At 39.2% G+C, this 24,528-nt stretch overlaps 1 protein-coding gene across 4 annotated transcripts in view; it reads right to left on the bottom strand.

Annotated features, from left to right (window-relative positions):
* Positions 1-204: 204 nt before the first annotated feature.
* PPP1R14C (protein phosphatase 1 regulatory inhibitor subunit 14C) overlaps positions 205-24,528 on the bottom strand; it is a 50,485-nt gene continuing 26,161 nt past the window's right edge. Inside the window, exons 2-5 of one of the 4 annotated variants that reach the window (XM_062488861.1) lie at positions 10,894-10,977; positions 9,493-9,525; positions 4,324-4,390; positions 1,409-1,503 (exon numbers count right to left, since the gene is read on the bottom strand). In XM_062488861.1, coding sequence (XP_062344845.1) covers positions 4,340-4,390; positions 9,493-9,525; positions 10,894-10,977 — 168 coding nt within the window. In that variant the 3' untranslated portion in view covers positions 1,409-1,503; positions 4,324-4,339. Of the gene's footprint in view, positions 1,504-3,634; positions 3,723-4,323; positions 4,391-9,492; positions 9,526-10,893; positions 10,978-24,528 lie in introns of those variants that run through there. The other 3 variants (XM_062488863.1, XM_062488860.1, XM_062488864.1) reach the window with 3 other exon arrangements.

Below are 24,528 nucleotides of genomic sequence, written 5' to 3'. Positions count from 1 at the left end.
ACCAGGTTACAGGAGTGTGAGTAATACTGGGCAAGGGCTGAGTGATACTGAGTACATTAAAAGCCAGTTAGGGTCAAAATACCTGGGTTCCCATGTCCTTGCCACCTTAAAGGCTTCTCTTTTTGACAAGCAATTCCATTTACAAACCTACTCAGCAACAGTAATCTTGTAAAGTGTACATGTAACAAGTCACAAGTTGTTCCATTTATTTGAGTAATTATCTGGTAAATAAAATCATCAGTAAACATTACAAAATTAAATACATTAAAAAAGCTTGCCAGTATACATAAAATTCACAAACATGTACTTCTCTTGAAAAATAAAATATGTTCAGAGCACCCTTGATATAAAATGCCTGACTAATGTCACCTACCAGTAAATGGTAGCTTATCAAACATTCTAGTTAGGACATTTTCCAGAAGGGAGCAGGGATCTCTGTTCTTGCTCTTACAAGTAAGAGAGCCCAAGTTAAGAAGGCTCCCACTTCTCAGGGCAAAGCCATAAACAAAGGCTGTATTACTCTTTGCCTAACCTTTATAGGAGAGGAATCTGCATTTGATTAAGACCACATCATCCAATGTAATACAGTACTTGCAATTCATTTGGTATCACTGCCTTTCCTCCAGCATGAATCAGCTTTTAAATGGTGATGGAAATTTCTCTAGATATCACTCCAGGCCCATATTCAGCATAGGTTAGGACAGCTCCAAAACACCATGAGGTGGAGAGGAAGTGATCCTGGCAAAGCATCAAAGTCAATCAAATAACTTTTAAGTCTAAAAATTAAGCCCTTAAAATTCCCAATTTTCATATGCTGTGGTTTAAACAAGGAGATATGATGAGATTCTTCACTGGACTGCTTAAGGGTACTTAGAAAAATGGCAGTATTCATTTTAGTAATCTAAATTGGTACCTTTTGGTAGCAAATTTGCAATAACCACCATTTAAATAATTTACTATAACAAACTTCTCCTTCCATCCATGTGAAACAGTATTCACAACCCACTTGAAAATTTATGTACAGACAAGCACAAGAAACTTGACATCCATGAGTTAAATGTACAACCAACTTAAGAAACATTATCCAACTACAGCTGCAAGGAGAAGTCTCCTAGCTCTGTAAATTTACAAGATCTTCTGGCTCACCACATAGGCTTGCTACCCCTCATCACTAACTCTTGGATTCTTCACTTGCTTCAGTATTCCTCAGGTGAAAGTTGAGCAGCATCCAAATTGTTGATAGTTTTGATAAAAAAAAATTGACACTTAAAAAAAGAACCCTTAAAACACACAAAAAAATTCCTTGAGTCAAAACTGAATAAAATCAAAAAAGTTGTGGAGAAAGACAATTATTTTAATAAAGGTCTTGTATTCAAAGTCCCATTTCCCTTGCCATGTCTTTTACAGAGTGCTATTACTTGGAGTTATTTATATACTCTTCTTTTGAGGGGGACTGAGTTTCCTCATTCCTCTTATCCGAGTTAGCAGCTCTTTGATAAATTCCTAGGGGAATAAAAAGAAAATATGAGTAATTTTTATTATCCCATAATACCATAACTGAGGTTTTTTTTAAAAAACACAAAGTATACATTTTTATTTAAGCTTTTACTGCTAAGCTGGAATTTCTCTGTCCTGACCATCAGGAACCTTATACACATCCTCCCCATCCAGCAGAAGTGTGAACAATGAGCTTTTCCTTGTGATTGTCCCAGTTCAGTCATAACCCATCTTTCAGGTTTTTACTGCACAGGGCCTTATGCCAACTACTGAATGAAGCAAAACCTATAACTGGAAACAATGCAAACAGTCAAAGCAGACTTCTACAACTTAAGCCTGCACAGAAATCATCAGTCTTGCCAAAAGAGGTGTTTCTCTCTTGCCACTCTCCATGCTGGAACTAGTATTTTGAGCATACTGAGCTGTACAAGAAAGCTGATCTGGCTAAAAAGCTGAGCTGTTTTTCCTCTTGCCCTGCTACTTTCCAAGCTGCTCAACCCTCTGACCAGACCCACCACCCACCCCACAGTAACACTTGTGTCAGTCTAAGGCAAGTCAGGAACAAGGAACCAGACGTAGCACCACTGGTTTATGATAGGTAAAACTGATTGCAGAGCTAAGTGAATGACAGTAATTTGAAAATAAACAAACAGCAAACACTACATCCCACTCCCCCCTCCAAAAAAAAAAAAAAAAAAGAAAAAATCAAACAAAAAACCAAAACAACACCAGAAAACCCAGAAGATGACAAGCCAATTCACAGACCAGGCCTTTATTCATGGTGGTATTTTCCCCAGTTTCAGCAGATTTCATCTTTTTAAACTGTGTGAGAACAGAAGCTTACAGATTTGCATCCTTCCCTGAGATTCTTTTTGGTATACAATTTCTTGCAGGTGCAATAAAAGCTAAATTACCTCCTTACTGTCACATTGGGAAAATCATGTTTATCCACAGTACTATGTATCCTACAGCAGATCTACAAAAAGGTTCTTATGAAATCAGCTAGCTGTAAACATGGAATGTAATTATTCAGTTAGGCTGATGTGAAAAGCCAGGTTGGATAGGGCTTTGAGCCCTAGTGGATGGTGTCCCAGCCCTTGGCAGTTGAACTAGATGATCTTTAAGGTCCTTCCAACCTAAGCCATTCTATGATTCTGTGAAACAACTAAAAGCATGATTTCCTGGATGAATGCTTGATGCTAAATTTCCAGTCAACAAAGTCACCACTTAAATGACAACACAGTACCCTTCAAAAAAGGTCACACTGAAACATGTATTACAAGGTGCTACACCTCGCATAAGGAAAGTCTGTGTAAATGTGTATTTAAACTTGAGAAATACATCAGGTTTTTCTGGTGGGACCATGGTCCCAACAAACCAATTTCCTTTCCTGATTATGCGCATCTATAGTGAACTGCATGTACTGTTGCACCACGGTGATGGTTGCATCCACATTACCTGTGGCTGCAATGAACAGCAGCAAAGGCAGAGCAGCTACGTGACAGTGGGGTCTCCACCCTGAACTAAGTGAAGGCCACTTCAGGACCTTCATGTCAATATCATGCTTCCCATCTCGACAGACAGCCTAATAAGATGATCAGAAAAACAAGTTTCTTAAGACACCCAAATCCTCTCCCTCCATCCTCTTGAAACTGTCTTATTTCACAAAGGCACAAATCACTGCAACAATATCAACTCTAAACTTGTCACAGTCCAACACTTCTCCACTAAAAATTCAGAAGTATGAAGACATGCTTACTCTAAAAATTCACTGCTTTCAACCAACTTTGCATTAATTCTGTGTCATCATATTACCACGGCAGACAGTGCAAAACTATATGGCATGGTGCTGCTTGAAACACAAACACAGTAGGATTTTTTACTATCAAACTTATACAAAGCCCTGCAGTACAATTATTAGAGAAATAAACTCCCTAAAGTAATCTTAGAAGATTTTTACTTGGAATGAATACCATTTGTATTGCCTCTCAACAAGTCTTTCCATTAAAAAAACAAACAAACAAACAAACAAACAGACAAACAAACAAAATCCACTATAGTCCCATCAGATTGAGACAGGTTTGGAGAATAATGGTCTGAAGTGCAGTTCTTCCCTTAGAAAAACTTTTAAAATTGTCTGTTCAAGCCACAAATACTCCTCAAAAAGACACTGCATCTGGAAACTCTCCAGCAGCTTCACAGAAGAGTCTTAAGGGAAGAGGCATCTGCAGAGTGGACAGGGACATCTATGGTACTCTGTAATCATTTGGAATATCCCACCTTGCTATTCCTCTGCCCATTTCCCACAACTCAGTAGATTCTGGAGCAAGCTTTCCTTAGATATGAAATTTAGCCAGGGGTCAGTTGCTTTTTTAGCATGACATTATAGCAAAAGAGAGGAATTCCTCCCCTTATACATTGAAGGCTTATCACAAGTGCCTTCTTTTGCAAAACAAGACATTTGCTTGAAGTTTTCAGGCAAGTTTAACACCACCTGAAAACTTCTTAATTCTGCCAAAATAAACCAAACTGTAGGGTCAACCCCCTAAAGGAGATCTGAAGCAAATGCAACTATCCTTAAGGCATAGAAGGCATTCATTTGAAGAAGTACATATAATAATTTAAAATGCTTTATTCCCTCAGGAACTTTTCCCTTGAAATAAGGGTCTGCAGTACCGAAGAGTAAAACCCAACAAGAGCATTTTGCATGTGGCAAACATTTTGCATAATGCAGTAGCACTGTTGTGCACCTGCCATGGACACCCAAATCACAACACTGGTTCAGCACATTTCTGATTTAGGTATCACTTTGCATCTGACACTCACATGGAGCTGGCTGTCATTAACACAGTTGTGCTCTGGTGCTTGTTCCTTTCTTGCTTGCAGTTCCCCACTAAGGAAAAACAGCATTCAATAAAAGATGCACATTTTCCCTCATGGAGACGAGAAAGGAGACTTCACACCATTTCAGTAAACCTTCATTTTATAACTAGCCAGCTCAGGTTTACATCAGCAATACTCATTTTGCTTTCTTAAACCGTTGCTCAAAAATTGCACTTGTTCCTTGTTTTTCCTTGTGACCATTTGAGTCAAGACTTAATATCTACATCTATCTCCACCTTGTACACAAAAATCATTTTACACAGAGCATTTTAATGAAATCCCCTCTAACAAGACACACTAAAATTTAGCACCAGACACTTGAAAGCTGATCATGTACTAATATATGTTAAAAGCACTTCTGTAATACAGGTTGAATTATCTACCTATATGTACTGATTTAATTCATGGAGTTAAAAAAACAAGAAAAATTCAGCTAAGGATTCAAGAACTTATTCATTATTCCTTGAAGGGTTATAACCAGGAATACACAGGCTACATGCACTTCTAATACAAGCAAAATCTCATAGCACTTTCTGCCTTGGTAAATGAAATTTAAAAAAAAGTTTCAAAAAAAGTGCAAAAATGTACTCAAACTTAGTTAAAATTCTTTTTTACAGATTTCCTTCAAGGAGGCACACTTGTTACAAGTATTGAGAATCTTATTATTTTGTAATACCAAATCATTGTTTCTAGAAGAAATCTTTCCAATTCTAAAGGCAAATTTTAATGAGAGGCAGACTAAATCTATAGTGCATTTGAACTCATCTATATTCAGCCTTAGGAAAAAAAAAAAAAAAAACAGTAAAGACGAAAAACAAAGGTGAAATGATAATGCAGGAAAGGGGAGGAAATCACTTCACCTCTCTGCTTTAGTGGTGTGACTCATTGTTTTAATGAGGTCATTTGACAGACAATGAATTCCAGGCTTCCTATTCAAGTCTTCCAATTAATTCTGGAGACTAATTACACTCTGCCTCTCCAGATTTCTCTTCCTCAAAGAATACATATGTAGTAGGACTAGTTTTTAAACGAAAATTTAGAGTTTCTAGTCCTCCTGCTTCACTAGAGCATGACATGGATCCTAAAGTCAGCTTTCCTTCACAGTTTTACTGCCCTGTAGCCAAAAACCAAGATTTCCTTAACTGTTTGCAGAAGGCTATTTCTTGGAGATGGCTTCATTAGCTGGATGTAAAAACTAAAGTCAGCCTGGAGAGCAATCCCACAGCTACTTGGAAAAAAACCAAAATAGGAACTCATCATACTGCCAAACACCTTCTCTTCTACACAGGCTCAAACCCCCTCAAAGCCAACTGTACAGAGAGAAGGGAACCGCTTTGGGAGAACGGGGCCAGAAAATGCCTTGTATTAGCAAGAACCAGTGCATCCCTCAACATGCCCTCTCCAGTGAGGCCACAGAACCATCAGTGTCCAGAGCATTAAATTTTTGCAGCAATTTAGCTTCTTGGTGAGCTCTGTATAAGGCAGTAAATACATACCACAAAGCTTAGCTACGGCAAACACTTACAGCCCAATTATTCTCCAATTTGGCAGCACATAAACAAACACAGCTTATTCTTGTTCAGATCACCATTTGCTTTTCCATTCTGATATTGCTGTGGGTATTTATAAGTTGTATTCATGAGTACTTGCAGAAATGAAAACATGCAAGCTTAATTCCCTCTGATGCTGTAGTACAATATAGGGCAGATCTCAGCAGACACATAAAAAGTTTTAGTTCACTGAATTCGGTGGACAAATGGATGAACAAGAAATCATGTTTTACTGGAAATGCATCTGCCTGCATTGCTTTTAAACAAGCATGTTTTCTAACCTTCTTTCTCTACAGATTTTCCTATTTCATTTCAAGTAATGTGGACACAAGTACATTTGCTGTGACTCAATAATTTTCCACCCATCAGATGCCCTGTCTTGCCCTGATGTAATGCAGCACCCTGTAATGAGGCTTTAGGACACATCTGCAGTGACTATTGCTTCTTGTGGGTATCCTACATATTGCTGCCTTGCAGCTACATAGAAAAAAACAAATAGTAACATTGACTTGAAATAACTCATAACATATTAGGACCAAATTAAACATATGGTCCTTCAAAAGTTATGGGGCTCTGTATCAGCAGCATTCAACTTGCTATTCATGCCTGTATACTAAAAATATACATTATGTCAATACATACACAAAACAGCTTTTATCTTTAAAAAAACCACAGTGCCTAGACCACTTAAAAAGTTGCACCACAAGCCTTTCATTTGCTCCAGCTAGGAATTAAACTTGGAGAAACACGTAAAAGCATTTAAGAAAATGCATCTCTATCTTTTTAACAGCGTTAAAAGCTGCTGAAATAGTCCAACCACTGAAGTAATTGAGTAGTCAGTAACTTATATCTTCTGCCCAAGCTCTCCAGAAGACACAGACAACATTTCAACAGTTCATTTGTGAACTACACTGAAAATTATTATTAGAAGTTTCCAGAATGTAACTGTCTTTAATGATGCAACTTCATCTCCGTTTTCTCCCATTTTGCACTAAGTGAAGAATTGTACTAACAAAATAGATTTAATCCTGCCTGAACGGGAGAGACCTCCAGCCCATTTATCTGAAACTTTTATATTTACATTAAAAAAGAAAAGAAACAAATAAACTGCAAATCTAATTTATCCAGTTCTCTTCAAGCAATCATTATCTGCAGACCTTGTGTTACTCAGATGCATCTTTTGGAGACAGTAAGCATAAAAATTGCCCACTCGTTGGATTTCTCTCCTAAAGTTGAGAGTTTCCTTGTCATTTCTCCTGTCATCACATTGGTAGTCCCACTAGTGGAAGCTCTAATTCCCATCAGCCACAAATATTTGAAATTTTCTCCAGTGCCCAGTCTAAATGAGTGGCCTTGCTGTTAACAATAGCAGAGGTAATGGCAATACAGATTTAGTCAGCTTTCTTCAAAATATAGGTTTTGAAAAAACCTCATTGATTCCACAATCACAACTGTCTTCTAAATAAGTCTATTGTGAAGTATCTAAACATCATCATCAAGACTGCAGATTATATTTAAATTTGTTGTATTCACTGCCAACATTAAGATTTTCCACCATCAGATGATGGTGAAGAACATCAGACAGAACTGAGACAGAAACTCAACAAAGGAAAGTGGGATTTTCCACAAGTGAGATGTGGGGCTGTATGAAGTACTGACTGCTCTGGCAGACAGATGATGCAGGAAGAGGATGCTTCTCCCTGCTCCTCTTCAATTGCAAAAGTTCAGATCCAAAATTTGACCATGGCACTGATTTAACAGAGACGCAGTCCTTTAAATTCGGGTATACAGTAAGTCTTTTATGTAAGGGTCCCACATTAAACATTTTTCCATAAAAATTAAAACAGTCATAACTGCTACCTAAGAAAAGCCTTTAATATTTTAAAGCACATTCAACAGTCTAGCTGTACTTCCATTAGAAGAAAGGTTTTGTAACAGTTCTTCATAAGCTACTGTCAGCTATTACCTTAGGTCAAATTATTAAAGAGGTTGGGAATTCTGTCCATCTTTTAAGTGACCTGGATAACTCAGCTTCCTCTGATGAAAAGTCAATCCAAGATACATACAAATGGTCCTCAGTCTTTCCTTAACCTTTAGTCCAAATGGAAGATACTGAGCAAAATGAATTAAGATATACATTTGCAGGTTTAGAGGGTTTTTTTTACAGCTGGGTAAGAACTTTGAGTTATTAAAACTTTCTGCCTGTACTGTTTTTCTTTATGTTCTGAATATCAGGGACATCATATTATATAACTTTTCCCCCATTTAGGGATTACTACCTTTTGCAAATTGTCTTGATGACAAAACCCCTAGTGCACTTGACACTGTATTTCATTGGTCAGGAGAAATTCCATTAGCTCATACCTGTTCTCCACAAATCTAAAAATCCTTTCACAAGCCAACTAGTGCAATAGTTTTGATTGGTTTGCAAACGTAAAAAAGATTGTAGATTTTTCTAGACAAGATGTGGATCCTTATATAGCAAGTTTAAACCGACTAAAAAGCCTTTATAAGTCCATACATGGCAGGATAAAAATTGTTCTTCTTAAGTGGCCTAAGATAGCAGTCAAAGTATTATTTGGCTCATCATGCCATAGATAAGAAAAGCTGCTATTGTAAAATAATCCTGGGATGTGACTCATTTTGGAAACTATCCTCACAGAACCACAGAATCAATTAAATGAGAAAAGGCCTCTGAGATTTAAGTCTAACATATGACCAAACACTACCTTGTCACCTAGCCCATGGCACAAAGTACCTTTCCTTGAACACCTCCATGGTGGTGACTCCACTATCTCTTGGGCAGCCCATTCCAGTATCTATCAACTCTTTTGTGACAAGAAGAATCCCATAAGCCAACCCCTCTATTAAATACTGTGTAGCAGCCACTTCTGGGAAAAACTGACTCTATGAATGGGACTAACAAACTGACCCATGGCCTAAACTTTTGATTTTTACAGTAAGTCCAAGGGGTTTTTTACAATATTTATTCTTCTGAGTAAGAACACATTACTCTATGAAAAGCAAGCTATATTAGCACCAGATACATTAATAGATATGCAAGTTGAAAGTTGAGTAACTAAATCCTGCTAGTACAGGTTATCCCACAATTTTATTCAAGTCTCTCATACAAACAACTACCTGAGCTGCATATCCGTATAACCGCTCTCAGAATAAATTTTCTGCCCTAGATAAAATTAAGTTACTTCACAGTGAAGAGCACAGTCCAACATGCAAATATTTTAGCCATCTGATGAGAATTGTGTTTAATTTTCTTCTAACATGACAGCTTTAAAAGTCAGTAGAGTCAGTAAGGACATTAGAGAAAACAATATTGATAGTTCAGCAAGAATGACCAGCATTTCCTCCACAGGGTACAACCACATTCCTATTGTAGCTGAGTGACAGGCACAAACATTTTCAGGATATAAAGCTCCAAGTCTATCAGCAAGCCATTAATATTCATCTAGTTATTTCAGCATAAGAATAAAAATAAAGTTAATTTGGCTTGAACATAACTACAGTTTCCACAGGTTAATAGCATTTTAAAAAAGTCTTTTACCTCTGTTGGTTTGTAGCAATCTACAAGAGTTTCCTAGAAGCAAAATATGAAAGTGTCAGTATCCATACAGAGTAATAGTGAACATAAACAAGTCATGGTATGAAACCTGGCAAGGGAGGGGAGAAAGAAAGGGGCAAGAACAGGAATCACTGAATGAAGATGTTAGTGAAAACCCAAAGTTATGCAAGTCACCTTTGCTCCCTAGGTGGATCAGAATTATTTGTACCAGGAGAGAAATAATGGCTTCTTTCTCCAGGCAGGAAGTTACAAAAATCCCTGTCTTCAAGAAAACCCGAGAGGAGGAGGAGAATCCAAGAACATTTCTCCAAGGAACAGACATGTGATAGGCAGCTTTCTGTGAGGACATGAGTCTTTGCAATGCAGACATAGATATGTTAGTTATTCCTAGCTGGGCATTCCTAGCAGGGGGCTGCCATAGCTAGTTTAGGCAGAAGCAGCAAAGCTATTTATGAATGCTGAGCAAACAGCCTGGGGCCATGCCCCACATCTCCGTGGCTGGCCAGTGGGCACCAGGAAAAAGGTGCTAAAGGCACCAGGGCACTAAAATGAAATGTGCTGAATCCAAGCACCACATTAGTCACCTCCCAGAAGCAAGCTGAGGGCAAGCCACAACTCTAGAACAGTTTTCCTTTTCTTAGTGCATCTGAAAAGATTAGAAACAGCGACACTTCATATTGGCTTTATATATTGATTTACAGAGAGATATATATTAAGGCAATGATGTTTCTTTTCTTCTCACCCTCATTCTTCCATTCATGAACTCCTACCTCACGCAAGATTCAAATATTTAGAGAGGTGGTTTAAACTGTTTAATTTCAGCAGATAGCTTTTGAATTTCCCTACTAATTCCTGTTCCTAACCATCTTACCCTTTCTTTGAACTTTTTGATGGGTTTCAATTTCTATCTAGTATAGCCAGAAATAACTGCCAGTAGTCTAAGCACAAGGGAAGACTTCTGGTCTGTATACAAATGTATGCACATTTCTACTGCTGAAGTGAATCACAGAAACTATCTGATCATCATTACTGACTCTCATTCATATAGCTTTTACCATGTGCTGTTCTTCATTTTCCTATGTTTTCTGTTCTTTATTTTATATACTTGTACAAATTAGAATGAGGGTAATTTGGCTTAGCATATGCCCCTCTATTACTGGGTTCTTTGAACTTTTATTTACTTGTGTTATCACCTACCTTCCAAAGGTTTTTATCTAAAAGAATTTTGATTACCTTTGAAGAGTCTGGTAGACTTTGCTAGACTAGACCTAGGAATCTCTGCATTCTAATTCTACGTTTACAGTGGATTCAATCAAGCACAAAATATCAATCCAGATGCATTATTTCAGAACCTTCTGATTTAAAATTATAAAATTATACTACCTGCAATTTGAGAGCTCTCTCCTCTTCATTGGCTGCATCAAGAAGGTCATCAATGTCAATTTCTACCTCTGGCATTTCTTCTTCCTGAAATGCAAAAATACCCACTTAGTCCATACAGCTATCTTTTAATTGACTCCAAAAGCAGCCTAGTGATAACACACAAACCCAGCTTCCTGGAGTCAAACAAGGAAATCAATAGGGGAGGGTGATTTGATTCCTTGCTCACAGGCCAGCATCAGGCCAAGCCCCAGCCTCACAGGAGGTGACAGCTCCTAAGCAATGCTTTGCTCACAGCCAGGATGTGTAATTAACTCATGGCCAGCAGGACAAGTCATGCTACTCTCAGTAGCATGGGCAAGGGCATGAAGAAAAAATAGGAGGAAGAACAACTAAATAACTGCAGCAAACCACAGAATTGTTTTGAAAGCATTTTTTATTGGACTGCTTTTCTTGGTAACACTGTGGAAGATCTTGCTTGTGTGAAGTTGGCTTACACGCCCCATCAGAAGAACTCAGATTTTCAGTAACTGCAGTGAAGCACAAAGACTAATGTATAGAGTATTTTAGAGAATTTTTCTTAAACCTCCTCCCGTCACACACTTATCTCAACACATCAGATGCCTTGTTCCCAGAGCCAGAGCAGAAGTCCATACGTTTTGAAAAGGACCCCTGAGGTCTAGAATCCCAATGAAAATCCATCATCTACAGATATCACCATATATTGCCTTTTCAGTTATGCAAAATTCTTCTAGCCATTTTATACATTTTCTCATCAAAATTGTTATGCAGCTCCCTGCTGCACATACAAAACTCTGGTCTCAGCCACTCTCCCACACCATGTCCAGCCTTGACAGCAGCCTCAGAGCCATGGCACACAGCTCCTCTGTTGCCCCTCCTCCATCTAAGCCAACACATGGGCACTGCACTCTTTTCCCACAAGTAGACTGCCATCAATCAACTTGCTGATGCGGCATCATTTTGGCACCTACCTAATGAAAACAGGGACCTGAAAGCCTCCAAAGGGAAGGGTGGATTTAATCACAGCAGCAGCTGGTGCTTTCTTGTACCCCACCACCACTTTTCAAGACCCTTTAAAGAAGCATTTTAACAAAAATTTGGTTCTAGCAAGTTGCAGAAGTTTCAACAATTGTGAAATAATTTAACAGCTCCAATAGCAACTGCCTCAGGTAATACCAAAATTATTCTTCTACTGCCAAAAACACAGTCCAAACATTAGAAATGAAGATAAGTTAGTTCAAGTTAATCTAAGCGAAGTTAAGCACCAAAGTGGCAAACAACTAGCTGTATCAAACTCCAGCTAAATGCCAATTGTTCAACATCTCTTTGAATGTGAGGAGGAAGGACAGAAATTGGATCATTAAGTTCCCCATTCCCCCTCTCTGAAGGAAAGTGTGCAGGGACACTGTAGCGCAGCCACACAGGCAGTTAGACCAAATGAACAAAAATACATAAAGTACACCCTTTGCCCAATCAGTCTGGTCAGAAAGGAAGCATGGATGTTTGCTGAGATGAAGCAAAGATACTGATTATTGTGAAACAATCTGTCAGTATGGGAGTTTCTATCCCAATGCAATAGATTCACTAGCAATTTAAACAAGAGGAAGAGAAGTTTAGTAGAAAAGGCTACATTTTCAATAAAAGCCATCAGAATTGGAAAGGATAAAGAATAATCCATAACAGTAGCACAGTTACTTAGTAGTTTACTATCCCAACTCAATGTTAATTCACATATCACACCAAGAACCAGAAATTCCCCACATAGGTAGTAAACCTCCTGAACATTTTATCTAAGCAGCTCAGCCTAAATACTGTTAAGACAGGGTGCATGGAGTTACTGCTAATATTGTACATTTATCAAAACATACGTCCATTGAACTGCATAAACAGGAATTGTGCATATGTCTGCATTCAGAAGTGCTGTTCAGCACATTGAATATTTTGTCAGATACACATTTTAGATTCTTGTCTCTTGGAGCAGCATTCTAGCAAACTGAAACAATGAGAAAAGCAGCAGTGAGGGGAAATTGCCTAGAAGGTATATATTGTTTTTTGTGATCACATTTCATTGAAGTTGAGTGCTCCTGAAAAGTCAGTTTTATTCTGAATGGTACCAGTTGAGTGGAAAAAAAATCCTTGCTTCTATCCTTCTTCCCTCTTATCTTCTTCATATCAACTTTCTCCTACATCTTCAAGGTTCAGAGCACCATCAATTCAGAGGGAAACTGCACCAGTAGTTCACTAAAACTTTGGTATAAGAGGTAACACAGCTCAGAAATATCACAGAAAAACATAAAAAATAAATTGCAAATATTTCTGAGACAAGGAACTATAACTGTATCTGAAACAATGGCATTCAATTAAGTTACATTTTCTGTGAAAGATCATGTGTATCTTCTTCACTTCACAGCAGAATTGAGCTCTGACACACAACACAAATGGAGGGGGAAGCCCAAAAAAGTAACTCTTGTTCTTATTTTTGACTGAATGAACAAACAAAACTTCTTTTCTTCATCTGAACTACTGTGTCTGCATGATCCAAAGATTTTTATCTCGGGCATGAAAAACATGCCCTTAGGTCAGGAGCCTGACCACTCCATAACAGCTGAAATTAATGACAGAGGGAAGAAAGACAAAGTCATGCCTTCTGTTAGACAGATTTTACTGGAGAGATTAGTCTGGTTGCTCCAATTACAATCCAGCAGCTAGATGCAAATTGGGCTGGGCCAAGCCTGAAAAGGTCTGTGAATAGCCAAAGGATGGTATTTTAAGGGTCTTGTTACTGTCATGAGGCTGTGCAGAAAAACAAACACTACTTCTGCTCCAGTAAGAGGGAGACAAAGTGATGGAAATAGCAGGTGATGGGGAGGGGTGGGGGGGAGTGTGTGGAGGGGGGCAAGAAACCACTAGTAGCAGCATGCTGACAGGGAACAACCCCCAGAAAAGCTAAAATAGAAGGGGTGTGGGGGTTCTGGGTGCAAACATCTATCAACTGAAACTCTTGGAGGAGAGGAGGGTGGACACTCGCCTTTTAGCTCTGCAGTCTGCATTGACCAATTAGGCAGAACATGAGCTTATTTCTGCTTAATCATTCAAAAGTCAGAAAATATCAAAGACAACTTCCATGATATTTAATGGAATTTGAATTCAACCTCGCATTGAAAGACAGCCCCATTACTCTTTAAATTGCATAAATCCTTTGTAGGCTACTGGCAAAATATCTTGGGCACAGATGTGCATTAAGCACTATAGAGGTAGCAGTTTAAGACATTACAATCTCTCCAGCTGGCAGTGGTGAATCAAACAGAATCAGGTGAACATCCATTAGTGAGACCAGAAAAAAAGATCTTCAAAACCATCTCCCACAGCAGCTTAAGCCAAAGGGCTGGATTTTGTGGGGGCATCTTGAAGAACATTTGCACACTGCAGTCTGTTGACCCTGACAACAGCACCTCCAGTACAGCAAAAGCAGGACATCATTCCAAGTATCTACTAATTAGACATTTATTGGAGACTTTAAAATTCAGTGGCAATGGTTGCCCTATGGATAAGTTGCCGCTATAAATCCAATTGGCAAATTAACCTATTATCCCACATCCTCACTGTCATTCACTGTGCATCATCACATTTGCAATTCGGGGAAATAATTAAACAGTCTTGTTTGACTTTTATTTCAGATTTTAAATCTGGGGAAGTTAAATGCAGCAAGAAAAGTTAAAGCCGTCATTTGTATAGTGAGTTTGGAAACAGCAAGAAAGGATAACAAGAGGAAAAATGAAAGGAAGGAAAGATGACCATACAATTCAGACATATGAAAGTTTCGGATAGTATGAAGCAGAGATTTCTCTCAGAGTCCTGGAAGATCACCAGTAAGTGATCAAAACCAAACTAGGAAATAGGACAAGTTGTTCTGTAAATATCCATTTAATATATGAAAATATTTATTTATTTTTAGAACAAGCTTCTGCTGAGCATCTAATAAAGGCAGCTCTAAACCAGTTCATCTGCAGACATGGATGGCACTGCAAAACAGGGGTGCAAGTCCCAGGATGATAAATCAAAAAACCCATAAATTACCAGGACTAGAAATCATTGGTTGTATATATAACCTAGTGGGATTATGAATGGATTGCACCTAGTCCAGATAATCTAATATGACCAAATCTTAATTTTTAGAAAACACAAAAGAAAAATGTATGTGCTTGTTGTTTCAAAACATTCAGTTGTTTTGGGGGACTTACGAATGAGGGCAAAAGTGGAAAAAATGTGAAAACAAACAAAAAAGGAATATTTTAAGTGATCAAAAATTACTAATCCAGAATGAAAGCTAGCTCTTTTTTATTTAAAGCAAATCCTACTTAAGTGCAAAGTCAAAATACACAGCTAAAATGAAGTTATTTATAAGACAAAAGGACTACTCCATCTGTTGATTGGTATGAGGAAGAGAAGATAAGGAAGAGATGCTGAAGACAGCAAGAAGGTACTCAAAAAATGCCAGAGTTCATGAAATTTGCAGCAAGAACAAGAATCCTCAGTGGTAAAACCCGATTACTAAATGACAGCATGTTTTCTCCAATCCTAAAATATTAAGAGCAGCAATGCCATAGCAGACATGATGATCTAATGTTAGACATGAAAAAAAATTAGCTCTCATTTCTTTTGGTCCAGGTGAAGCAGTTCATGCAACAGTGAATATCAGTCTGTACCACTGATAATCAGTGAACACATTTAGGATGGTGCTCCCAGTATGATACAATCTTTAGCATGCAGCTACATATTACTTTCTTCCCCATCAGACAATTATCTCATTAGCAACCATTCCCTGAATGTGAAATATCAAAGGCAATACAGAGACCGAGGCCCCACGCTCGTGAGCACATGCCATTCTGTCTTGGCTCCATCCATGAAATAGAAAAACCCATGTTGTACCCAATCCGTTCTAACCAGAGCAGCAGACTCTTCCACCAACAGCAAGTCTACCTTCCCCTAGCACTCCTGTTCATTGAACAAAAGTGCAGAGCCATTCAAGGCAAAGTTACTGGATTTCTCCACTCACTTTGAATCAATAATCTTACTTATAGGATTATTATGAATAATCATAATTTATATGTGGCAGTGTGACTCTAACAGAAACCCTCTCTGTGCTCAGCCTGTCTTCAAGTCTGACACCACATGAATCCTGTTAAATACACGACAAAGGAGGGACACTAAATGCACACCTGTCAACAAAATGGTTTATGCATTGTGCACTTGTGCCCAGTATCTCACTGGTGCACCAAATGCATCTACATCTGCATAACATGGTATGAAGGGATGGATAAAAGTCAAGGACACTGTTTTATCTATATGGTCCAGACTTGTCGTGCCCTGGCCCCGGAGCTAGCAGTCCTCAGCCTTGTGCACACACCACTAGAGGGGGGTAATACTTTGCAAACACAAGGGCCCCTGAAGTTGCTGGTAAACCACAAAGTTCTTCTGAGTCCTACATGCAGTTCTCAGTCTGGAGAACAGTCTAACTTTTATCCTCAAGTACACATTGCCCTCTGCTCTTGTTCTTAAAAATGTAGTCCTCGGCTTTTACTTTAGAATCTTGTTTCCTGCAAAATCCTACCACCTCTGCCCCTATCTTTTTGGGTATTTGCTTCTATGTTTATCCTTTATACCCCTTCTCTGCAACTGAGGGCCAGAGAAAGGACTGCTGGAAGCAGAAAAGGAGCAACTCAGCTCCCAGGCACCGTGATGAAGGCTCCTTGCCAATATGAAAATGCAAGAGCCCAGCCCCTTCTAGTTCCCCACAGAGCAAGCTTGTTCACATTTGAAAATCTTTGAGCTTATTACCAAACTTTAACAAGTTCAGGCACATGACAAACAGAAGTGAAAGAGGAGGGGAGTTACTTGATTAAACTAAGAGCACTTTCATAAACTGGCCACAGGCATCTCTGACACACAGTTAATCTGGTCCCTCCTAAATTTCCAAGATCACACATACCAGAGTTTCAACTCGGCTGTTGAAAGTCCTCAAGCAATGTGGAAAACCACTTTTTTTTCTTCCTGATTTTAGTACCAACATCAGAAATAACTGAAGTCTTACCTAAAAAGCTTTCCAAGATATTCCAGCTGAGGCAGGCACATACTGTGAACCTCCTCAGATCAGATTATTTCAATTAGGACAAGTTCAAAATTTTTAATTTGTTTGCCAGTTGTTAAATCAGGAGCAATGCCAAGAACAGTGCTTACAGAGCTCTGCATGGAGGACTACAAACCTTCCTGTGAAGCAGAGGGGAAGCTCACCAAGGGATTTGCAAATTATAGCAATATAGAGAATGAAACAAAACTGCAGAAAAGGTGAAGAAGATGAACAGACACTTAAACAACCAGTGATGGTGTTTACATAGGCAGCCACAGCTCAGACTGCAGCTTGCTTAGCCAGTGTGCACAAACTGCATGATCCAGAAAACATACCTGCATTTAGGGCAGCTTTCAGACTAAGAGAACAAACCCTATTGGCACAACATTTATATTCAAGTGCCATATTTTATTAACACAGCAATTAGATTTCCAGACCAAAGCTTACCCACATCCACCTGGCTCAGAGAAAAAACCAGCTTTTTAAAAGCCAGTCTGTTTCTGCCAATTCACCTATGTTGGCTAGTAGATAAGTGGGAAAGAGCCCAAAGCTTCTATTAGGAAGTACACATCGTATTACAAAGAAATCTCAATTAGGAAATCTGTTGGAGATTCATGTCTGAACTCAGGGAACAGGGAGCACTCTCAAGATCTAAAGCACAACCTAACAGCATCCCAGACCTAGGACAGTATGCAAGTTAGATATGTATTGCTCCCAGCAAAAGACACACTATAAGAAAAAGCATAGCATTGTATGTTAAAAGGATACCACCATACTCCTTGGATAATTGAAAAAGCATGCTTATCCCACAGCCTAGACAGCCTTCCCTGAAAGAGCACCTTTAAGAATTCTTGGCCTCCTCGATAACCATCACCATCTCCATTATCTTTTCCTGTCATGCAATTAGGAGACCAGTTTGAGCAGAATTTTGCTTATAGAAATAAAAGGGACACAAAGTTTTTATTCAATCAGTCTACATAATGACAGATTTAAAGATTTAGAGTTAAACAACAGGGATATGCTCCCTCTGTCATGATTGACATGACTTGTCAATCAGTGCTTTTGCAAGTTGCCTAGAAAGACTAAGTCATGAAGGTCACAGATTTGTGGGGTTTGAGTTTGGGTGCTGGTAAGGAGGAAGGAATTCACAATAGAATTACCTCAAGCAAGACAAACCCTATATAAGGATATCACCCCGGGCAAACCAGAACATTAACCCTATATGTTAATGTCACTTCACAATAGTCAAGAGCAGCTCAAACTTCCTTACTTAGAAAGGATTACAAATAAAAAACATGGGGTAATAAATTTGAAAATTTCTGGGACTCCCTTAAGTATAAAGGCATTTTAATGTCCATGTACATGCCAGCAGTTAGGTACAGCTGCAACTTCAGACTTCAAGTAGAAGTGAAAAATATATTAATACAGCAATGGATATACAATACACACAAAACACATTCTAGTTGTGAACCTCATTAAAGCAATTACCAAACGATATTTTTAATAATCAGGGGAGGATCACCCACTCAAGCCAAGTTCTTCCATCTCATTACCCAAGCTGGCTCTTGCCTCAGTCAGTGTAAACCATTGTTGTTTGTCTCAAGCTGGCACTGTCACAGATCAGCCTATGGCTCTCAAGTGACAGTAGAGTAGATGAAACAGACAGATGCTATTCCAGTTACAAGCTCCATTCAATGAGTCTAAAGCAGCAAATGTACCCCGAAGTTTTTACTGTAAAACAACATGCAAGTACACAAAAATGGCAACAGCACAATCCTGGCACTCAGGTGATACAAAAGGACACAAGCCTCTTGAATCCTTAATTCCAGGTGGGGTCCCTCCATCAGCAAGGAGGGATCAGGGGTTTGAGCAGAGATAAGAACATCAACCCCTCAACGCAATTCTTGTGAAAGCTCCCTTTATTGTCAAGTCTTTGTGAAAGAGGCTAGGAAAAACACATCCACAGCCAGAGCACAGGTCTCCCCACCCAGCTTCCCTGAATATCTTCACCCTCCCCCAGAACACAAGACTTCCTGCACTGACATTCAACACAGAGTCAGCTGCTGTCTTTGCAAATGCCACTACAGTTTCGCCTTTCCTTCAATTAGAAGGTTAGAGGGAGGAAAGGCAATGGCAACACACCATGATTTCCCCCAGACAAACTCCATACAGTTACAGGCGCTAATTTTAAGCCAGCTGTTAGGTCCTACACCACAACAAAGTTAGCATAACATTTTAACCTTTATGGAATGAAGGAAAAAAAAGGCAGCCAACTGTGTCAAAAAAGTCAGCTGAAAGAGGGGAAAAGAGAAGTTAAGCTAAGGCACAGTGAGGCAGGTATAAGAACTCACTGAAGTTACTCACGGAAGGAGAGGCAGGGCCAATTTCTGAGAGCAACTCAATATATAGAAGCTATGCAACTGTGGGCTTTCCAAAGCAGAGCAATGGAAAATCTGAGCCACTCCCTGGCTACTGTGTTCCACTGCATCACAGACAAAGGCTACCCATCACACCTAAACTGCCTCGGTGCCACACACTTATGCCAACACAAAGCTTCAAATAAAACACAGTACTACTTCCCAAACAACAACAGAGCAAGCAGATGAAAAAACATTGATGCATCAACTTGAAGGTAGAGCCTTATATTAGCAACTTGCAACAGATGAAGCATCATAATTTCTACAAGCTGTTTCAATGTAGTTTTGGGTCTAGCTATACCCAGGAATGGTGGCGGTGGGATTTTCAAACAGGCATCGGGGCTCTCTTTAATCAGTACAGGCACACTAGACACTGAAATTCACTATATATTTCTACATCAATGTGACCACTGCTGTCAGAGTTGCCTTTGTTTATATAGACCATATGAAAATGATGACATGGTGACCTCAGTCAAATACTCTAGAATGCCTCTGCAGAAGAAATCTTGGTTCCTCTCTTTCCTCTCCAACCTGCTTGCTAGCAGGGACACAAAGCTGCTATTGAAAAAATAATGTGTTAGCAGAAAAACTAAGTTTTATTGCACTTTGAACTCTGCCAACTCAGTTGAGGCCATGCTTGCCTAGCAAACACACTGCCTACTGTTGGTCAGCACACCCGTCAAGTTTTCTTGCTGGAAGCAAGGCTTTCTGTGTTCTTTCAGAAGACCATACCTCTTTATTTAGATAGCCTGGGCTGGCTGCCACATTTCACTGGTTGCATTCTCCCATCAGCAGCAGGGAGGTAACTCATACAGCATTGGATGCAGCCTGTAAGTCCATGAACAGCACTGGAGGCTTGTGCAGGTGCCTTGGCCAAGAAAGATAAATAACAGATCCTTTTACTTTTCCACATTTCTGTTCAAGATTTTTTTCCCCTCTCCAGTTTATTTTATTTATTTATTATTATATGGAAGCTAAAGAAGTAATTTGCAAAGAATCAACAGGAGTAATTTTTCCACTAATTAACCACTAAATGGAATTCTGTAAAGGTAAAACAAATGCATGCACACACTACTACTTAGGGTTTTAATCAAATCAGTTTCTTGGTATCCTGTGTTTTAATAGGGTCTTTTGAAAACTTGTTATGTAGGTGACTGAAAATACTTATCCTAGGCCCTGGACTTGCTATTTTTAGTTCGGTATTTATCTGCTGCTTGAATGGGTGACTGAAACACTAGTCAGGGGTCACACATTTGCAGTACTGACTCTGGTCTGTCCATACACAGTAGTTCTTGTATGAGCAGCTGTTGAGGAAGCACTTGCTCAGAGCCCCTACCATAAAGCATCCAACACTGAGTAACCAAAATTGGCTCTGAATTGGAATGCAACAGCTTATAGGGATACCTAGCCAGCCAAAAAACACAGTTTGGCAAGCCTTACTTGGTTCATGGCCCCATCAGTCATTGAAATACTTCCCTCAGTTTATTTGGGAAACAGAAGTTGAGAGTCAGATACAACTTGTTATTTACTCATCTTTTACCATGTATATGACAACTTCAGCAAAAATTGTGACAGGCCTTAAAAATCAGATGGTCTTGACTGTGACACTGATGCAACCGCCCAGTACAACAGAAACACGGTCATTTCTGTTTAACATGCAGAATACCTCTTTTTGCTTTCCTTGCCTGGCTGGGAAATTCTTGCCTAGTCTCCAAGGAAGAGTCATCATTATGCCAATGCAGATGCTTGTATTAAGTCAGAAAAAGTCAGCTTGCCCAACATTTCTCAGTAGACAAAATAGGCCAAGCCAGTAAGAAAAGCTTGGAGCAAAAGAAAGCTCCATTTCGTGACCACAATTTAGGGTCTCATCTGAAAATACTGTATCACTGGAGGGTAGAGAAAACAGGTAAGTGCTGGAAGGTGAACATGTAAGTTCAGACTATATTGTATGTCATTGTAATGTTGTATCAATTCCTTTCAAAATAGAGATTTTCAATGGAATTATTCAGATCTTCTTGCACTGAAGTGTTATCTTCCCAGCTGGTTTGTTAACTGGGATTTCTGTCATGCAGCACCACCCTTCCTTCACACATTTCACAACCTGACATCTGTGCTCATAGGTTCTGTCACGTTGTTTTTAGCTTGTTTTAGTCAATAGCTAATTGCCAGCAAGCTTTTAACCACTCTCTTTCTTTCCAAAATTCTTTTATTATATCCAAATGTAGCATGCTTGAAAGGAATTTAAGTTTTAGCTACTATTTTGGGATACCCCCATTTAAAAGCTCTTAGTAGTCTGTCAAAATGCCTTGCCATTCATTCGGTTTCAAGTATACACATTCACACTTTCCCAAGAGTCTCCAAAAGGAGTTGTAAGAAGACACTATTTCCATGTCAAGAGCATATCCTTGCCACCAGAGCATAAATGCAAGAGAAGAATTCATTGCAAAGAAGTCCAAAGCCCAAGTAAAACAAAAGCTTCCAGCACACCTTCTGACTCCCATCTCCTCTCACATTCCTGTACCCATTTCAGTGTGAAGCTCACTATGGGCACATTTACCAACCCCAAGAGAATCTAACCTTTGCTCACTGCCAAAGAATTGCACTCTGAACAGCCAGCAAACCTTATAAACTGTGTTGCCATCTTGAAAATGTAGACTGAGCAAGTGTCCCTTGGCAGAGCCTGCAGATGATCTGCAGCAACTGTTTTAAGAACAGATACAAGCCTAACTGCCTTTCAAGAAAGCCCGAAGCACCAGGAACTCCCATTCCAGCTCCCTTGACCCCTAAACAGTACACTTTTACAACTGAACTTTCACTTTGCTGTGGTCAGCCTAAAATTTGTTCTCTTCTCCTGCTACAACTTCACTTCAAGATTTATCTTTCTTAAGCAGACGTCAAATATACATGAAAACATTTGCCTCCATTTTTCAGAGAGACACAAACATGCAAAGTCAGGACTTGTCAGCAATCTCTAATCACATGAATTGCTGGAAATTGTCACAGGCTGAAGAAAAAGTGTGTTTTTCTTCCAAGTGGCATTCCAAAAGAAGTTATGATGATATGCATATATTTTAATTATTTATTTTTTTAAAGAAATAAAAGCTTTGTAGTTCCATAACCATAGCCTGAGAAGTAATTTAAGGCACACAGATGGAGAAAAGTATAATGTAAGGCAAGATATTTGTTGTTTTGGCTTTGTATAAAAGTAGGAAACCAAATTCCTGAAGCTTCTAATTTACTTACAGCTTTACTTTTTAAATGCTAAAGAGCCTATCATCTTCCACAACATACTCTCTTGCCAGCAGTAAACATGTGACAGACCTTTTCATATTGGATAATGAAAAATTGTGGTGAGATATGTAATCATGACAGTGTTAGCAAGCCCAAAACAGAATGGGGCCAAAGCACTGAGGTGTCCCTCTGCTCCTCAGATAAACAAACAGGCAGTATTTTCCAGCACAACCATAAAAATTCCAGATGCTCATGCAACAGCCGCTAGTCCTCACAAATCACTGCTGCAGAAAGATGATGCAGGCAAACAAAGCAAGTCCAGGACTGATGAGGGCCCTTAAAATAGCTGAATTTGCAGACTGGCAATAGCAAAGCCAGAGAAATTGCAATTGGGCTGAAGTGAAGAGAGAGAACTCCAACAGCTGCTAAAGGGCAAGCACTTATTTCCCCCGCCCTATCTTCTTAGCAGTACCTCTCCCATGTATGTGCTAAAGATAACAGCTGCTTAAACTACTTCCTTTGACTGAATTACAGCTCCAGGAAATACTAAGTTTTTAAAGCTGCATCAAGCCTAGCCCTTCATTTCCAGGGTTGGAGCCCTAGTAGAGGAACTATAACACTTGCGTTATCAAGTTAACAAAAGAGTGCAAGATTACTCATAAGTACCTTAATTAACACACAGGGGGGGATAAGGGGGAAAAAAAAGAAAAAACAACAAAAAGAAAAATATGTGAGTAGGAGAAAAAGATTTTAAGAGGAATGTAATTTTCTCAAGTATACCTTAAATGCCAAAAGGCGCCACCTTCAATTATCAGGAATACCAAAGATTCCCAGAAAGGAGAAAACTCACATATATATTCAAGATCTCATTTCTTAAATAGTTTCCCAGTTCTGTAGGGCAATACACACATTGGTGTAGTCTTTAGACTCCTAGAAGTCCCAAACACAATCAGAGCAATGCTTCTGATTAGCACTGAGTTTCCCGAGGCCAAAACACAGGTGTGTTATCAGAGGCTTTGTCTGCAGCCAGCTAGACACAGCTTTTCAGACAGAACCCAAATGAGTTCAGCAGTCTTTCAGTTTTCTCCTGAAGTTCTTTCCATACTATGTAAAGCCTTTCTAGCAGCTTAGGTATATTAAAAATAGAGCCCAACAGTAGCTTCATTGCAACTGATGTTGCACTGAATTGCAATACTATTTCATGTTACACCATCCAAGTGTGTACTATATACATAGTACACACATACATATAGACTAACCCTTCAGGACCATGTTAACAAACTACAAATATACACCTGCATCCACATATGCATGAACTGTTACCCATTGTTACATAAAATTATCAGGAGAAAGAGAATGTGCACAAATTTCTGCAATGAAAGTGTAGCTAGCAATGCCTTGAAGAAGCGTGGCTTGCCATAGCACAGCAGAACATATTAACAAGCCATCTGTTCATTATAACAAGCTCAACAGGATTCATCTTCTAGATGCAGAGATGCTACCTACAGCATGTCCCTTGATCAAACAGGCAGTTGTTGGATATTGCCAAAGTCTTACCACATCCCTTCCAGAGAGTATGTTACACATCTCTGCCACCAGCACAGTCTGGATTTAAAATCTGCTTTCCCAGGGGGGTGTGCCTTTGAGCAGAATTAGTCACACTAACAAGCAGCCCACAGTCAGGTTCCTCCAGCTAGGTACATGTAGACAGAACCAGTGCTATTTGCTTAAAGCTCTCTACTTCTCCTCTCACCTTGGAGAAAGATGCATTGTATTTTCAGGAACACAAACACTGAAGAACATAAAATCTGTTCTCAGAGGTGTTACTGGGTCTCTAAAAAG

The sequence above is a fragment of the Cinclus cinclus genome, chromosome 3 (genome assembly GCF_963662255.1).
Source record: "Cinclus cinclus chromosome 3, bCinCin1.1, whole genome shotgun sequence".
Taxonomy (NCBI): domain Eukaryota; kingdom Metazoa; phylum Chordata; class Aves; order Passeriformes; family Cinclidae; genus Cinclus; species Cinclus cinclus.
This window is presented reverse-complemented; position numbering and strand designations above follow the sequence as displayed.